The 18,916-nt window shown below is 41.3% G+C and overlaps 1 protein-coding gene across 1 annotated transcript in view; it reads left to right on the plus strand.

Moving 5' to 3' along the window:
• Positions 1–18,916, plus strand: part of CAPN8 (calpain 8) — a 49,695-nt gene that overhangs the window by 24,955 nt on the left and 5,824 nt on the right. The window contains exons 6-17 of the mRNA XM_006276636.3: positions 1,271–1,354; positions 2,133–2,218; positions 5,050–5,124; positions 6,206–6,366; positions 8,467–8,642; positions 10,634–10,645; positions 12,847–13,058; positions 13,729–13,765; positions 14,395–14,460; positions 15,813–15,870; positions 16,979–17,043; positions 18,679–18,747. Coding sequence (XP_006276698.1) covers positions 1,271–1,354; positions 2,133–2,218; positions 5,050–5,124; positions 6,206–6,366; positions 8,467–8,642; positions 10,634–10,645; positions 12,847–13,058; positions 13,729–13,765; positions 14,395–14,460; positions 15,813–15,870; positions 16,979–17,043; positions 18,679–18,747 — 1,101 coding nt within the window. The remainder of the gene's footprint in view (positions 1–1,270; positions 1,355–2,132; positions 2,219–5,049; positions 5,125–6,205; positions 6,367–8,466; positions 8,643–10,633; positions 10,646–12,846; positions 13,059–13,728; positions 13,766–14,394; positions 14,461–15,812; positions 15,871–16,978; positions 17,044–18,678; positions 18,748–18,916) is intronic.

Here is an 18,916-nt window from a genome sequence, read left to right on the forward strand (position 1 = left end):
TCCACTCTGTGGAGATAATCAGGCTTGTTGGAGCACTAGGTTAATATAACTCTTGCTTCCAGTATAAGAATTATATGGCATAATAAATAAAGCTATGGACTAGGAATCAATATTTATGGATTCTGTCCCTGACTTTGCTTCTGTTTCTCTGGGCATTCTGATGCAAACCTGTATTTAAATTTCCTTATCTGTAAAATGGACACAGCAATACTCATCTACCTTGCAGAAATTGTATGAGGCTTTCTTAATTTGGTCTATAAATCTGTTTGAGGTCTTTGAACTAAAGTAGTATTATGTAGTTCCTTATTTTCAGCATAAGCTCCTTAAATGCTTTGTGATGATGTTTAATCCTTGACTATTTATTTTGAAGCTCAGGGACACAGATACACAAGCTGCTGTGGACACCACAACATTTGATGCTTCAGGCAAACTGATAGTGGCACAGTTTTCTAGTAGAGCTCAGTGACTTCCCCATGCCAGTGCAAGGATAATTCTCCTTTGATCTCTCACTTTCTTTTGACACTGAAAACCCATCTTAGAAAAGTATCACTTGTCTGGTTCATCCAGATCCCAAAATGCAATTCTACTTACTGTTAAGATTCCAATGCTGCCTGTTCAGATACTCAGATGGGAAAGAGAGAGACAAACACTCCCTGAAGAATACCTTGAATTCACAGTCCATTTGGCATCTTTATAAGTTATGCTTGGTCACTCAGGTGATTCCCAGAGTTGTCCTTTTCCCCATGCAAAATGGGGATAATGCTATTTTTCAGTCCTGTAAGTTACTGACACCGGTAATGCAGTCACAGAAATTATAGAAAATATTTAAAACCCTTATCATCTTGTCCCAGTTTGCTATTAGTTTAATGTTATACCTTTAAAAGCCAGGGTCACATATACAGATCTTGGCATAATGAGCCCTTTGGACTGAGTTCTTGTACCAGACTGCAACTGAAATTTATCTTGGCTATAGACTGGATGTGAATATTGAAGGGGGAGTCTGGATCTGAATTCAGATTTCAATATCTGCCCTTCCTACCAGGTCTCTGATGTGTTTGAAACTGGGCTTTGATGACAGTAAGATGAAATCTGGAGTTTGGATCTGAGGTTTTGTTGTGGACCTACTTCTGCTTAATATGGGTTGTGGTGGTGAATATTTTATTCTTATTAGAGTTGTCTGTTTGATCTCTCTCTTGTCTGCACCAGGATTAATTTGGTCACTAGAATTGTGTGTACATGCGGTACATAACCATCTTTGTTATTGTCCTAGACCACCAGTGCAGTTGAGACTGAAGCAATCACACGTCAGAAACTAGTGAAGGGACATGCTTATTCTCTCACTGGAGCAGAAGAGGTAAGGCCCTGTACCACAGATAGATCAATTTGGTTACTCCTAAGTAAACCCAAATGGGGTTTCTAGTTTAGATGAAACTGTTATATGCATCATTAAGCAGATCAACCAATACAACATGCACATCACCTAAGGCTTGAAATTCTACCTTCAGAGCTTTCTGATGGCTTTGCCTAGCTGATCCTTGTGAAAATATTGCTGGTCTCGTCACAGCTACATAGAAAGAAACACTGATTGTAATATTCAGCTAGCTTGGAATTTTTGTCATCTAGTGATAACCTCTCAGATATCTTGTTCTAGCCAGTCTTCCTCAGTGTAGACTGTAGCCTGCAACCAGCATTATACTAACTAATTATACTGTACATGCACTGGGCCTTATCTTTTCCTATATATCACAAACTATCAAGATAAGAGAGATGATTATGCTGAATAACTTTGTACTAATTATGCTCCCACCTTATCTTGTAAAATGCCACATGCTGATGAGGCTGCGAATACTGCATTGTGTTATAAATTATGCTCATCCTTGGATGTTACTTGCACAGCATCTGATAAATGGTGAGCATTGCAAGAAAGGCCGTTTGTGCAGTAATGGTGTGGTACCGAGGGGAAAGTAAACTGGGGATTGAGATCCGTTTAGTGCTCTTTTAATTCTTACAAATTAGAACTAATCACACAGCTAAAGCGCAAATTGTTTTTCCTGTAGATGTAAAAATAAATACTACATGATGATGATTGGAATAACAACAGGCTGAGATACTGCTTGTTTTGTACTTTACAGGTGAATTACCATAGGCGCTCAGAGAAACTAGTCAGGATAAGAAATCCCTGGGGTCAAGTGGAGTGGACTGGAGCCTGGAGTGATAAGTAGGTTATACATTTTTCAGTGTAGTCTAATATCTTTTTAAAAATTAAATTGGTAACACTTGCAGCTCGTAAGGCACATAGCACACAGGGAAAAAGTGTTAAATCAGTTGAAGATGGTCAGAAGCAAAGCAATATTAATTCATTAACAGTACTGGCTGGTCATCTGTTCTGACCACATCAGGCATGTTCTTACTAGGGGTGTGCAAGGCGGGCTCTATTCGATTCAGATTCTGCCCAAATCGGGGACAACAATTTGATTTGTTGATTTGGATCACTGTCCCTGATTTGATTCAGCTGAATCCGAATCTGAAGATTTGATGCTGATTTGGAGAATCAGTGATTCAGACATAGACACAGCTTTAAATGTTTTTTCTACATACCTCGAAGTACCAGCATGGCTCATGAATGCTGCGATGCTGGGGCAGATGGAGCGTCCCACAAGAGTGCGGGGGGCCCCCCCACATGCTTGGCGATGAACCTGGAAGTCGCCAAGCCAGGGAGGCACGGTGCACGCTTCCCAGAGGACCTGGAAGTGGACCGGAAGTGCTTCTGGTCCACTTTGGGTCTGCTGACGAGCACGTGGGGGCCCCCCGTGCTCCTGTGGGACACTCCATGTGCTCCAGCATCACAGCACTCATGAGCTGCCTGGTACCTTGAGGTATGTAGAAAAAACATTTAAAGCTGTGTCTATGTCTAAATCTTAGAATCTTTCCAAATCTCCCTGGATCAATTTGGAGGGTTCCGATTTGATTCGGAGAGATTAAAGGGTCTCCTGATTTGATTTGGAGATTCGGCCACCAAATCAGGCCAAATCTCCACCGGATCGAATCAAAGACTGAAGCTTTGCACAGCCCTAGTGTACAGGTGCCCTTAGATGCTTGTATAGACCTCTCTAGTCTGGAAGCAGGGCTTGGAATCTCATGGGAACAGAAAGGTGATCAGCCATGTTAGTCTGAAGTCAGGCAGAAGGTAGGGTAGGGTGGCATGTTAGAGAGCAGCATATGCTTTTGTAGGTGATAGCCTGCTTCATCAAATGCATGGGAACAGAAGTCACAAAATGTCTAATATTTCCTTGCAGCAAGACATTTTTCTCAGGCTTGATACAACTTCTTATGCAGTATTTCAGTACTTTTGTATCCTAGCTGCCTGAAATTATAGCGCTGAGGTTGTGTGGAGAAATTTGGGCAAAATTTAAGATCAGTCCTATTGTTATCTGAACTGTTTTGCTCACCCCTAAAAGTAATAGATTCAGAAATGTTCAAAGTTATATTCTGATCTCAGTTACACCTGATTCAGTGTGGCTCAATTCTGCTGGAATCAATGGAGTTATTCTAGACTGATATGGGATCAGATCCGAATCTGGCCCACAGTGCATCTACACGAGATGCTTTACTGCCCAGTAACGCTATTTACCGTTCAGTAAGTATCTGCATCTACGCATGCAGACACTTACTGCGCAGTAATTGGCTCTAATTGTGAGTAATTTTGCTACCTTCAAATGCAAGTAGCAAATTTACTCAAGATTATTTACTGCACAGTAGTACACGTTTAGATGCCTGGCCATGGGCAGCAGGGGATGGGAGGTTGCTCCCTGCCCCTGGGAGCTGCCTGCTATTGGGGTGGGCTCTACTACCAAAGCCCAGGCAGGGACAATGTCCCCTTGCCCTGGCAGCAGGGAGCTCCCAGCCCCCACTCCACAGTCATGAGACCTGGGCTGGGAGATCTTTATCTCTCAGCACCAGCTCTGCAATTGCAGGGCCGGTGCTGGGAGATTCTTCTCTCCCAGTGCCAGCTCCATGACTGTAGAGCCGGTGCTGAGAGAGAAGAATCTCCCAGTGCTGGCCCCACAGTGGCGTAGCTGGTGCTGGGAGATAAAGATATCCCAGCACTGGCCCCGTGACTGTGAGGCTTGGGCTGGGAGATAAGGATTTCCCAGCCCTGGCCCTGTGATTACGGAACAGGCTGGGAGCTCCCTGCTGCTGGGGCAGGGGACATTGTCCCCTTCCGGGCTCCAGTGGTGGAGCCTGCCCCATCAGCAGGCAGCTTACAGGGGCAGGGAGTAATGTCCCAGCGCCTGCCAGGAGACAGCTGTCTTCTGGCCCCTGAGCCTAGAGCTCCCCCTGGCTGCTGCAGGCTGTTTCAGGGCTGCAGGGAGCAGGAGCAGTCTGCTGCTAGAAATAGCTAATCTGCTCCCACATCCATGATGTGTCGACACGTGCCTGGGAGAGTTTACTCTCAAGTAGCTTACTCGAGAGTAAACTGCTCCTGCATTATTTGCATGTGTAGATGCACCCAGTATAACAGAAATGGGAAAGAAGGAGTATATCTTAGCTTATACCAAAGATTAGTCCTTGAGGTATATATGTTCTGCTGCCTGCTTCATCCATTCTCCTGAATTATTTCAATGTCCCAAATAATGCAGCCTTTTCTGCTTCCCTGAATAGACTACTAGTCTTTCAACTAAATATCAGAACTGAGAAACTTCTGATATTCAGAAAACACATTTTAGGGACATATTTTGTATATAATATAAAGTAATTTTAGACAATCTCATCCAGTCAGTCCTCCATTCTCACACCTTGTTGTTATGAATAAATTTAAGTTTTTTTTTGTTGCAAATACAATTTGACCAGATTGTTTAAATAGCTTTGTCACATATAATTAATTTGCATTTTGTATTTTGTAGAGACATTGAGAATGGCAGTAGATCTAATCATAGAAGGGAATATGTCCTGTTATTGGCTGTTACTATAGAAACTTCCAACTTTCAGAACCACTCAGAAAATCAAATTTAGCTGCTATACTTATGGCCTATTTATTTTTTCTGGCAGTGCTCCAGAATGGAATTATATTGATCCCAAACAGAAACAGGCTCTGGATGAGCAGTCAGATGATGGAGAGTTTTGGTAAGAAACATTATTCGGATTAAATCCCTGGATATGTATCTCTTTAAACTTTCCTATGGATGGAATGGGAACAAATACTAGCATCCACGGGGTTAATAATGCACAATGCATGCAAGTTGTTAGTCTCTTAGTTGTCTCCCTTTTTATTAGGCTGTCTATAACTTAGAGTGTATCCAAAATATAGAGAACAGATGGCTATAAAGTTAATGAGGTGGCAAGAATGAAGCTCAGATGCTCAATATTTTGAGGCTTGTTTTTTGCCTAAATGCTAAATAGTAAGGAAATTCAGATTTACAGCTTAGGAAGAGCCTATGTACCTGGTACAGGTGGAAAACTCAGCCCAGTATTTGGTTAATCCTGGAGTGCCTTGTGTAGAACTCTACTGTAGATTAACATGTGTAGTGCCCACAAATATACCAAGTGGAAGGGGTGTAGAATGATTTAATTTAATATAGATTTATACAGCTGTAATTCACTAACATTGGCAGAATTACTCCTGATTTACATCAGCATAAGTGCAATCAGAGACAGGTTTTTGGTAAGAAGGGGTGTTGTCCTGCCAGAAAGTGAGCGGTCACGAAGTAATAAAGTTTCCCGCCCTTCTGGTGTCATGATGTGATTAGCTAATAATATCAACCATGATGACATTTCAGGAATGGCAGGAAGAAACACCAACTGAAGCAAAATAAAATAAAAAGCAGAATCTCTGGGGTTGTTTTGGGATGAGTGAATTTGTCATGGAACTCAGCGGTATTAGCCTTACTTGGAATATATAACATTGTACTGCCTCACAGCCCCACTGATTACCATGAAATTACTTGTGTACTAAGTGTAAGCAAAGATGGCATAACTGAGCCCATTATGAATATTAGCCCCTGAAAATGTATTGCCTTAAAAGGGCAATTGGGACTGCAGAAAGCCAGTTTTAATTTCAAAGTTCAATTAAACTGAGTTTCAGGTGATTCTGCTGTGGTGCTGCCATTTACTGCCTCATTAAAAAGGGGCTGATCTGTAGTGGTGCTGGCCAGGTACAAGATCTTACATTCTCCCGCCTCTCATTCTATTTTTTTTTTGGTGCCAGGATGGCCTTTTCAGATTTTAAAAGTCAGTTCACAAGGCTTGAGATCTGCAACTTGAGTCCTGACACCCTGACAAGCAAGGAGGTCCATAAGTGGGGTCTGACCTTGTTCAGTGGGCATTGGATGCGTGGTTCTACTGCTGGAGGCTGCCAGAATTATCCAGGTAAAGACCCCAATGAAACTTGTCTTTCTTGCACGGTGAAGAAGCACACAAACATGCTACCAACACAGAGCCAGGTTCTGTACATCTATTGGATGTCTAAGGCCACATCAAGATGTTCCCAGGACCAGATCTACAATCACAAGGTGTGATGGTAGACCAAGTCCTGAATGTGCAGACATTTGGTGGTGCCAGGAGCTCAACCTGAGCAAGTCAGGGTGAGGGGAGGGGTGAATGAGATCAGGGGGCCAAGCAGGTCTGCCGGGAAGAGTGGAAGGGTCTTTAGCAGGATCAGGGCATCAGGTGAACTCAAGTTAAGTTGGGCCAGACATTTTTTGCCCAATCTAACCTTCCTGAACATAAGTACAGATCAGCACTGAGATTAACATAACCCTGGTTAGGTCAGTATAATGTAAGGTCTGCATGTGAGTGAACTATGTTATATCAGGTGGCATTTTTTGCCTAATCTAACCTCCCCAACCATATGTCCAATTTAACACTTAAGTATACTTAATTCTACTTAGGTTGATCTAAGTGTAACATCTGTATGTACCCTAAGTCTACTTAGGCATCTAAGTGTGGTTCTCTCCCATCCCATTCAAGTCTTGAAAATCCATTAATGCATCTGTTTTTGTAACACACCAATATCTTATCTTTAGGAATGAGTCACAAAAAACAATGAGGAGAAGGAGCACCCATGCACCTTTGTATTAACATTTTTTGTAGGGCCTTGAACCAGGTGTGTGATATCTGAAGGCTTGTAATGTGGAGCAGCTCTTTATTACATACAGAAACTTATATACAGCTACTTATAGCAAGAAGTAACAGCGGCTAGCCTGCTCCTGTTCTGCCACCTGGAAGTGCCTGCTGGCCTCACTAGGCTGTCTCTTGGGAGGTCACATTTTCTGGACACTCTGTTTATCCTTAATCCTTTATCCTTTATCCTTATGACTTAATCTCTGTCACAGGGTGAAATAGAATCACATTTAGTCACCTAAGTCCATTTGCATGCCCAACTGGTAGATCAGAGTCTGTCCCAAAGTGTCTATGCTGTATCATTGTTGCAGCAGGTAATGCAGGTGACTGTGAGGAGGAAGCGATGTTATTTTTATAATTGGGTCAAAGGCAGAGGACTGAGATCTGGATTTAGTTCAGACCTGGATGCTTTTCTCTTTGTACTTTTATTTGTTATTGTTGAAATAAATTCAGCATGCAGTTGAGAAAATTTGGACCTATACTGTATAAGATAATGGAAAAGTCTGGCTAGTGTTTGGGTTTGATGGATCTGACATTTGGCATGTAATTCTCATAAAATGTAAATAAATGGAAGACATCTCATGAGATTTAACCATCATTGGTTAAAAAATCTGGTGAAATCAGTCATTTTCATGAGATGTTTTTGCTATTTTGGGCAGCTTCTTGCCAGTTGCAGAAAATATGTCTTTTCCTTGAAAGTAGACATGCTTGTGGAGAAGGGAGTTTAACTTTCGATTTGAAATTCTGGTGCCTATTATTTCCTTCTGTAGGTTTTTCTACCCATTTTCTACACACTTTGGTATTAGGCAAAAGCTCTCTGGCTTACATCAAGATCTGATTAGCCTCATTTTCCCACTAGGGTTTTCTTTCCTCCCTGGGAAAGTTAATTCACTCTTTTCTCTATGAGCCTTCCCTGTTTGTATTGCTTATGCTTCTGACTTGGGTAAGCTCCAAAGGGATTGTATAGGTCACAACATAGCTACAATTCAACACTGAGAAAGCAGTGTTATTTGGCATTTTTTCAGGTAAGACCTAAGGAGAGGCCCTTTGCGATTTGGCCATATAACAACAATATCAGTCTCAGCAGCCTTATCCTGGGGATAAGTGACTGGCTAGTATTAATAACATCAGCTCCTCCCAGCTAGTCATTACTCATCAGGAAATATCTTTGTGCTCTTATATCTTATTGTTTAAATAAATACAGAGTTCAGCTGGGAAAGCATGGCACCATATAATGTAATGGGAAAGTTTGGCTGAACTCCAAATGAAAGTATTCCCTATAGCTCTAGTGACACCTTGTTTGCAGTGACGGCAATGGCTCTTTTTATTTTCCCCTGGCCCTTTAAGTGACGTACTGGACCAATCCCCAATTTAAAATCAGGCTGGATGAGCCAGATGATGACCATGAGGGAAGCGCAAATGAACCATGCTGCACTCTATTGGTGGGGCTAATGCAGAAGAACCGCAGAAGACAGAGGAGGATGGGAGAAGCTCTCCTCAGCATTGGCTATTCTCTTTACCAGGTATAGTAAGTTTCTTGTTAACCCTTTATTCAGTGTTATTGTCCCCCATAAGAAATGGGCAATGCTCAGAGATGCTTTTGACGTTTCGGTATTGCATTGGTCAGATGTTGCTTTTTGCCAGAAGGGTCAAACTGTTGCATAATATATGTGAGATGAGAAGATTCAGATAAATGGCTTGGGTTTTGTTTCATCTTTATTACTAAGAGACTGGCCCCGTTTGGGAGGCAACTAATCTAGCAACTACTTCATTCAGAGCTTTCTCTTGAAAGCCCTAAGTGGGCGCTGTTCTGGATGGATGGAGGTCTCAAACAAATAGTTCAGGTTTAGGCCCCCTTGCTAGTTCCCAGTGTTTGCTTGAACTTTTTTATTTTTTATTTTGTTCCATTTTTGTAAATTGTTTTTTATTTCTATTTGACTGATTCACTTTCTGCCATAGTAGTATTCCAGTTCAGCTGATTTGTGATTTTATAGAAAAACTCATCACTACTGTGTTAATCCATGGGCAATGTACTTGAGGGAACAATCCTGCAGTGGCTGAAGAGGGAAATAATGTGACTCTCTCCCTAACTTCTGTGGTGCTATGGCAATCTAATACAAATCTAAGATTTTCCCTGGTATTGGCATTCACGGTATTATATTTTCAAAAAAGCAATGAAGAGCACTGTAGATTCCAATGGACTAAGATCATTAACAAGCACAGCAGAGAGCAGATAGCAATCACGACCTTTTGCTAATGTAGCTCTGTGCTCTACTTTCCTAACCTCCTGCATGCATAGTGGGGGCGGGTGCTGTTAGGGGTTAGGACCAAAAAATGAGGCAATGGGTTAAAAGCTTGCATAACTTTCCCTTGTGCCAAGATGTCTGAACACAGAGTGAGCTTTTGGTGTCCTTTTTAAAGTTGTGCCACATCTTGGATGCCAGGCAATCCATTTCATTTCAGCTCTAGGATGTGCACCTAGAAGACAGTGGTCTCCTCCAATCAATCAATCAAGAAGGAAAGAAAGCACAACCATTTTGCTTTAGCATATAACTACCACAGGAGATGTCTCATTGCATCTGCCCACTTTATAACCTTTTATTTATAGCATGGAGTTGGTAACTCTTAACAGAGGAATCCTTCCATCTTGAAGTGAAGGGCTGCTAAATCCTCTGTCTCGTGACTCCTCCAGAATGCAAGTTGCTAGAGCCACTCTTCCCTGTGAAGAGAACAAAGGAGAGAACCAAGGAAGCCTACTGTAGTTAAGACAACCCAGAGACAGAAGCCAATATAAGAATATGAGAAGAAAGGGAGAGGTACATACTAAAGTTTCCCTACCTGGTAGAACCTTATGTAAGCCAACTACAAGACAATTATAGTACAACTGACTGTCTGTCCTCATGCCCAGGTGCTACTATGGAGTGAGTCTTAAACTAATGAAGGCAGACATAAAAGACATTCTGGAAGAAGCTATGGGTGGAAATTTCAAGAGAACCTAGTTGGTTTTGGAGCACAAATCTAACTGGTGTTCAAAGGTACTTGTGCTCCCAAGTCAACCAAGAAATCTGCTATGTATTCATAAGTACAATTATAAGCAAAAATTAACATTTTAGCTGTTTTGTTCATTTAATCAAGGGCCACGAATTTTCTACTTGTATTATGTACTCCTTGCAAAACTATTTATCCTCTGGTTAGATATCTTTTTTTTTAAACTTATGATGTAAAATATAATTGTAGCAAATACATTTCATGCTAGCTTTATTCTCAAGACTATTTTGCTAGACTGGGCAATGCACTGGGTTCTGCTGACTAAGTATTTCAGGATTTGTCCAAATGCACCTAATTTTTCCTTTGAACCAGGGACTCATGAGCACAGCTCAGAATTGTAGTATGTGGTTGTAAATAGGAGTGAAAGACAAACTGTCCAAGCCTATGAAATATGACTTCAGTTGATTTTTCATCCAAATAATTGCAGAAGATACCTACCAATATTATATTTTTCTCTCTTTCGTAGCTCCCAAAAGAGGTATGTACCTTCTCCAGATGACCACCTTCTCTTGGGGATGAGTTTAGCAGCAACTGCTTTTTGAAGACTGGTGCCTTCCGAACTCACTGCAATCCTTCTAGAGACCTTTGCTCATTCATCAGTAACCTTATATTTGGATCTCCTAAATAATCATTTGAAATTAATTGGGGTGTATCCAAGATCTTATCCAAAAGTTATGAGTCAGAGTTTTATCTTATTTACATTAGTTTATGGCTTCCATTGTATTCCACCGATTTGGCATAGCTGAGATCAGACTCAGATTATGGCAGAACACAGCCTATTTACTCACATAGTTAATTGCATTTTTTCTTCCTGAAGGGAGGAAAACCCAGCTAGTATTATTTAGAGAAAATACCAAACTCAGTGGATCCATTCTCTTGATAGTTTTGAGCTGGGGTTCCAGGTAATAATCAGTCATTTCCAACTCAGCCTCCCTACTCTTCACTCAAATGTCCTAGTCAAGGTAATCAGGATTTTGGTATCTAAATTAAGGACCACAAAGGAGTATCTGGGGCTAAGAGGGATCCAGACTCATTAGTATAGTGTATCAATTTGTGCTGCCTATTTTTCCCTGTGTTTTTATCCCTTTTGTTCTCATTCAGTAAGATAACATGTGGCTATGTGCCAATTAACTGTGCTCTGCTTACAGCTTCATAAACACAAAGGGAATGGGGATTATACATTGAAAAGATGTTGGATCTGATTTCTTAGTTTTTCACTGCAGTGTAGCTTAGCTGTAGATTGGATGGGAGAGAAATGATCCAAGTTTTTGAAAAATCAATTAAATCAAAACCTACCCCTTAATTTACCACATCATTTTACAGTTTACAACAGAGATCCTGCTAAGCTTTGGACTATTTCTGTAGTAGTATTACAGTACAGTATAGTATTTGTATGTGGGATGTTGTAGCTATTTACAGTTTCAGTATGAAACATTTACTGTGGCCTTAGAGTCAAGCCAGAAACATTATCAACATGTGATGTTCCACACCCTCTATCAAATATTTTCCACCTTTCTTGACTCATTACTTTGCTGAGTCACACACTGTGAAAGACTAGCTTTGTGGAGTAAAGGTAATTTGAATGCAGTAGCATAAGGGGTGAGTGATTGGGGTACCAGTCCCAGACACCTGCTTAGAGGGGACACCAGAATGGTGGCTCCTGTGGAGTCCATGGTGTTGCAGTGGTAGTAGCAGCTCCATGCCATGGCTATAGCCACAGCAACCAGGTGCAGGGACTCTGTGCTGCTAATGTAGCAGCAGTAGCAACAACCAGGGCCAGGCAGACTGCTCTGTGTCATCAGCAACCAGGGACTGAGTCCTTGGAGCAGGTAAGACTGATGCAACCCCTCACCTTGACCATTCCCCTGACCCCTCTTTTTCCCCCAGGGTTTTGGCCAAGGAACAAACTTGATAGCTATACTTTTGTTTGAATAGCATTTATAAAGGTGTTTGTAGCAGTGGGATTTGCTTTCATGCTACTATTCATCTTTGCATTACTGATTTACTTTCCAAACTATAAAACGTGTAACTAGATTATCAATCATGGAAAAGTTGGTTGAGATTTTCACAGCCACCTAGAGGATTATCCACATCTCCCACTGAGGTTAATGGGATTTATGTGGCTACATTCCTTATCTGAGTATACAAATCTTAACTAGGTAACTGTTATGCCTGCAGCTATTCAGGGGGTGGTGCTCCAAGTTTCCCTTGAGCAGCTGACAGTTCATATAAGCTGATTAGAATAAAAAGTTACTGTTTGTAGTGCTGCTGAAGGACAACAGCGGTAAGAAAACAGGAGGAGTAGATGGTGGAGCTGGTGGAATGGGTGACTACAGAAATCTGAGAGCTGGCCATATCACAGAGCTGTTAGAGCTTCTCCTTTACTGCAGATCCAAGGCTGACAAACAACTCTACATGCTGAAGACTAAGAGCTGTTTGGTTTGACTAAGTTTGTCCCGTTTGTTGTTTTCATGAACATTCTCATAATGGGTTGGTTTTATATTAACATAGTAGAGCACTGGTGCGTGCCTGCCTCACCTGCACTCACAGATGTATTATTTCAGACTAGAAAGAAATTCTTGAGATGGCTTTTAAACAGTAAAATCAAGCAAGCAAGACTAGGCTGTCTAATGAATTAAGCAAATTGATCTTTAAAAAAAAAAATACAAATTTCACCAGCTGGAAAACCACACAGATGTTCATTTGAGTCGAGAGTTCTTTACAAGGAACCTACCAGCAGCCCGGTCTGACCCTTATATCGACCTGCGTGAAGTCTCTAGCCGCATGAAGCTGCCCCAAGGAGAATATCTCATTGTACCATCTACTTTTGAGCCTTTTAAAGATGGAGAGTTCTGCCTTCGTGTTTTCACTGAGAAACAAGCAAAAGCTCAGTAAGTATCATCCCCAGGATGCTTCCTCTCTTCAAGGCAAGATGTGCAAGGAACAAGGTGCAGCATTTCGCACAACATGGTAGACTGGTGCTCTGAGTCCTACGCTGTCCTCTAGCCAACAAAGCAGCTACCACCATGGGTTCATATAGACATATTGATTTGGGGGGATACACTTATAGAACAATGGCTTTTCAATGCGCACGAACGTTGTGAAGAAATGGCTCTTCAGCTATGGTCTAACTTCCCCACTAATGCAGTTTCTAGATGTCCACCCCTCTTATCCTGCCTCTTAGGGATCTACTGGTGGAAGTTCCCAGCCTTGGGGAAGGGATTGTTAGTGTGGGGAAGAGGACACCCCCTTGGTAGGTATAATCCAAAATGGCCTGGGGAAATGCAAAAAACAAGGATTCTGGCTATAGGGCTAGAAGTCTATCCAGATGTTCGAAGCACAGGCCATCTGGTGGAAGCAGCAACAGCACTAGATTTATGCACTGAACAGATTTAAAAAATGGACTGATGTAGTATACTTGAGGTTGGGATTATAAGCAGCAAAAAAGATAATGATGCAAAAAATTAAAAAATAGATTGAAGGTGCTGCTATACAAGATTACATGCCTTTATAAATTGTTCTTTAGCCTAACACTAAACTAATCATTTCTATTATTTTCAGGGAAATTGGTGATGTGGTGGCTGCAAAACCATATGAGGTAAATGTCTTCAGTTATGTTTAAACTGACAGACTCTTCTCTTGGTCCAGTAATTATTTGATTTGGGATCTTTTTGGACTTGCCTTTAGAGTGCCTTACTGTAATCAGGAAAAGGAGGCTTTCAGTGACAGAGGATCTTTATACATCTCTCTGACCTTGTTACACATTCAGTCTTGCAGGTGCAATTAAGCCTGTCCATTTCTGAAAATGAGCCTCGGCGCATAGGGTCAGAATACACATGTGTAAAAGCAATATAATACTAATATGATCATCCACTGGTCAGAGAGACTTCCAAGGAACTGTTAAACTAAGTCATTTGTAAAACTGATATAGGCAAAGTCTTCTCCACAACTGTATCATGAGCCTAATTTGATAACACAAAAGTCCCTTCTAATCAGTCTCTGAAAGTATTTACCCTCAAATGGACCTAATCTTGCAAATGGAAGCCACTGAATGCTCTAGAATTGGATTTAGGGAATGATTTTGTTTTGCTTCTTTGGCAATAAGAATGAACAATTTCTACCAGTGTAATCAATTTGCTGGAAGGCTGCTGTATCACATCCACTTGTCATTTCCTATCACCTCTGTCTACTGTAATAAACCACAGTATCGGTCATCTCTCCCTTTAGCCTCATGTGGATAACAAGGGCATAGATGAAGAGTTCAAGAGCCTCTTTCAAAAACTTTCTGGAGAGGTGAGTGGATTAAAGGAAAGAAATGAATCATGACATCTGTGCTACAGTTAGACAAATATTTTATATACCAATTCATCTTCCAACCTGGTGTTCCAAAGAACTGAATAGTTTCCCTTTCTTATTATCTCACAGCAACATTTTTACTTCAGCTTAATGTACTTTACAGTAGAAAAGTTCTCGTATTTTGTTCTTCTCATTGGTCTGGAATGCGATTTCACTTACTGAATAAGGCAACTTGTAGCGTTACTTTTTAAAGTGTGATGAATGTGAGTTTTGAGTAGGAGTCAAACTCTGTGGTATGAGAGAAACTACCTGGGGAGTGAGCCACAAGGTACGAGAGCATAATTCTGAGTGTTGTACCTAGTGGCTAAGATTATATTTTTTGTTAGAAGTTCCTAGAATCAGGAAATGGTTAGCTCTAAGGAACTGATGCATTCTCTCCTATGTATTGTTTATAACAGATCTTAGGATCTGTAAACTCCTGTGGCTTGTGGCTGTCATCTAGATTCACTTTGAAAGAGTTGATACCTGGGTCTCCTCTGAAGAGCTGAAGCATCATTTGTAGTCATAAAGGTTTATTGGAGTTATGATTGGTGAATCTCTGCAAACTCTGTTTCAGTTTTTATAAGCCTGAGAAGTTTTCAGTGTAGTTCTGAACCTTTTTATTTGAGATACTGAGCCAGTAAGAGCAGATCTAGCACTTGGTATTGAAAATTAATATATCATGGAGTCATAGGGCTGGATGGGACTTCTGGTATTCATGTAGGGGCCTTCCAGGCCCTTCCAGGCAACCTTCCAGGGGGCCCCTTGCTTGAGATAGGATCATTCCTATCTAAACCATCTGATATAAATCCTTGTCTGAGCTGTTCCTAAAACTACACAATCAATCCTATTGCACAATTACAAGGCATGTTGTCCAAAGATACCAAAAGCATCCTAACCAGCCACAGGTAAACCAGGGGGACAAGGACTGTCGGTGTCCAGCTGCTACAAAGGTTGTTAAAATATACTCAGGAGATCCAAGGGAGAGGGCAGTGGCCCCTTACCCCCAGCTACAAAGGAAGGCAAAGCCCTGACATCTGTAGCATACCAGGTTATGATACCATGGTACCACATATTCCTCATTCTAAGTACAGAGAAATTATGATCATGTCCCTTGGTTACCACCATGGGGTGGCTGTTGGTAAATGTTGATTTTTTTTTTGGAGTCACTTTGAGACTTGGAATAAACTAAGATTCACATACCTTAAATCAGGAGTCTCTCCTTTTACATTACAGGGAGAATTTATATAACTGTTTGTTCTAATGACTTTTCATGTTAACACTTCAGTAAGTTTGTATTCTATTTCCAGGACTCCGAAATAACAGCTAATGAACTTCAAACAACTCTGAACGGGGTTTTAGCAAAGAGTAAGTTTCATTAGATGTTTCATGCTAAGAAAATCCAACAGGCAGATGCTGAAACTAATAGACATAAATAGAATTGTTCCTTTTTTCAGACTGAACATCTGTGCTCACTCTGTTTCAGTAACACAAGAATAATAGCAATGTTAAAGGAAAACTGCTGTGATCAGTTAGGGGTGATGGATGTAAGGTAACTCCCTCTAAAATAAGAGAGAGAATGCAGAGTCAGAGTAGTGAAGTCAGGCTTCCCCTGGGAAAATTGTCTGGGGCTTGCACCTTGCGTATGTCAGCATCGAATCCAGCCCCAGCAGACTGTGTTGTTATGTGTCTGAAATGCATGGCTGAGTAGGATTGCATGGCAACACTATCTTGGAACCCTGTGCTGCCAACAAAGCCATAACTCAAGTTTGCCTACACAAAAGCACAATCCCTCCACAACTGAGGGAGAACCTCTATTAGTTGTCAGTAATAGAGGGGCTCTGTCATGGTTATGCATGCTCTGATTGCACACCATAGAAGCTACATATGCATATGCGAAGGGAAGTCCTTTATCTCCCGATTGGCCCTGGCATAAAGAGAGAACACATCTGTCTCTTTTCAAGAGAATCACTTTATTGGAAAGCTAAACATAAGTTGCCTAGCATTCATATCAAGCATTGGAAATTCAAAAATATACTCATGCCCAGGAGGATGGATGCAGGCCAGACCCCAGGAACTCTAAGGTCTTGTTCAGGTCTTCCAACAGCTCAGGTCCATGATTTCCCACTTCTCCCAGGGTTACAGGTATACTTGTAAGTATGTGTATATATATATATATATATATATATATATAGTATTTGCAAAACAAAGCACTAAATAAATGCACAGTAGGCTGCTCTACTGTGCATTAGTGTGATTGCACACTTTTTTGCGATGGTTAGTGCACAGTAGACTAATACTATTGCACATTAGCCTAATAATACGGTTTTTGCCCTGACACTGTAATGCACAGTCAGTCTACTGTGCATTACGCATCTTGTATAGTTGTGTTCCCTGTAGTGGAAGGAAGCTGCATTTTTCTTGAATGCAGAATATATTTGTCCAAAGTATTTCTGACTTGATTTTTTTTATTTAGGAACAGATGTTAAAAGTGATGGATTCAACATAAACACCTGCAGGGAGATGATCAGCCTCTTAGATGTATCCTTTAAATGTCACTTCATTGTTCTCTAAAGTTCCTGGATCCTCTTTGCAAAGCATTTTGACAAGATAAGGCTAGATTTACACTTCCCATATTTCCCTGTGCATCTTTCCTCACTTGCTGTAGGTAAAAGCTCAGGAAAGCAGCTCTAGCAGCTCTGTGTGGCAGAGACCTTAACTATTTCAGAGCTGATTCTTTAGCACACTGCTGTTTGCAGCTCCCATCTTTTAAAGGTTTCTTAAGACACAGCTAGTTGGGTCAGCAGCAAGGCCAGGGCATTTATTCTGTCACAACTATGCAAGCTCTGGAGGTTCCTACTACAGTGGAGCCAAGCTGGACACACACAGCATGTGTAGCAGCAAACAGCTCTTGTACATAACTTGTGCATCCTTCTACTGGACCATATGTTCCCTCAGCAGTGGGGTCCTAAAGATGCAGAGAAAGGTCAGAGGTATAGGTTGTAGCTGTGTTGATCTAAGGACACAGAAAGACAAGGTTCTTTGGGTAGATGTGATATCTTTTATTAGGCCAGCTCAAATAGTTGGAAAAATTCTTCTTAGCAAGCTTTCAGGCATAAATACCCTTTGTCAGGTCTTATTACTTATACCCAAAAGCTTGCTAAGAAGAATTTGTCCAACTATTTGAGCTGATCTAATAAAAGATACCACATCTACCCAAAGAACCTTGTCTGAGAAAGATCAGAGGAACTTTGGGGAGGGGAAAGGCTGGCATAGCCCTGCCTCCCACTGCATGGCATGGCATCTAGCACCTTTTTGAGAGCTGAGTTTCTTTTGGCCAGAGTGCCCGTGCCAAATGGATGGAAGGGGAGGAGTTGGGGGATTTTCATAGTATGTTTCCCTCTCAAAGGAGAGTAATTAACAAGGCTGGGAAAGGGCATGGAAATGTAGCAGACAGGCAGCCCTGTATGGGTAGTGATGTGCTGGGATCTGAGGGCACAGGCCTATACTAGAAGTTCCCTTGTTTCTAGGAGAAGTGACCATCATGCTTCCTGCTCACCCATTCTATGGCCACCCCCAACTGCTCTAAAGAATGGCACAGTAAAATGGCGGTTCAGAATAGGCAATGGAGCCAGAATGAGAAGGGTCATTTTTCATTGGAAGGGGTATATGAGACCCTGCAGGATGCAAAAGAACATGATGCAGTCTTTTAATCGCTGAACCCACTCAACTTGTGCAAACATTCAGGAATTACTGGCTTAGCTCAGGTGTAATCAGCATAAAGCAAGGAAGCTTCTGATACCCACTGGAAGCAGCAGACATCTAACAAGTGTTCACTATAAGGTCAGGCCCTTCAGTCTGACAAAAAAAGGCTTTCAGCAGAAGGTTGCTCTTCACTGTATGAAGTGCAACTGCGTCTAGGAGTTCTGATACATGTAAGGAATTCAGTACATTGTTCCCCAGCACTGAGGGGAGCGCAGAAACTAATGACCCTCAGCTCAGCAAAGGTAAAGCTGCAAGTGTGTCTCCACAGGAGGGGTTACAGGTGAAAGCTCCTATTGCATGGAAAACTACATGACATTGCAGTAGGTCATTTATCTTTGTCAGAGATGATTCCTCTTCATTGTTAATAGGCATAGAAAACTAATATTTGAATGAGGCCTTTAACATATTCAGACCAATGGGACTGGCTCCTTGGGACTTGTAGAATTCAAGACACTTTGGATGAAGATTCAAAAGTATTTGGTAACTATTTTTTTCCTTTCCTTGCTCTTCAGACTTTATATAATATAGGTTAAAATCAATTATGTGTTCCAGCTACAAAGGCCAGAAAAATGCCCCAACTGCCTTTCCATTTGATGGCATTTGATACAGCACTTAGAAACTTGATTGACTTGATTTAGTGTAAATGAAC

The sequence above is a fragment of the Alligator mississippiensis genome, chromosome 1 (assembly GCF_030867095.1).
Source record: "Alligator mississippiensis isolate rAllMis1 chromosome 1, rAllMis1, whole genome shotgun sequence".
Lineage (NCBI taxonomy): Eukaryota > Metazoa > Chordata > Crocodylia > Alligatoridae > Alligator > Alligator mississippiensis.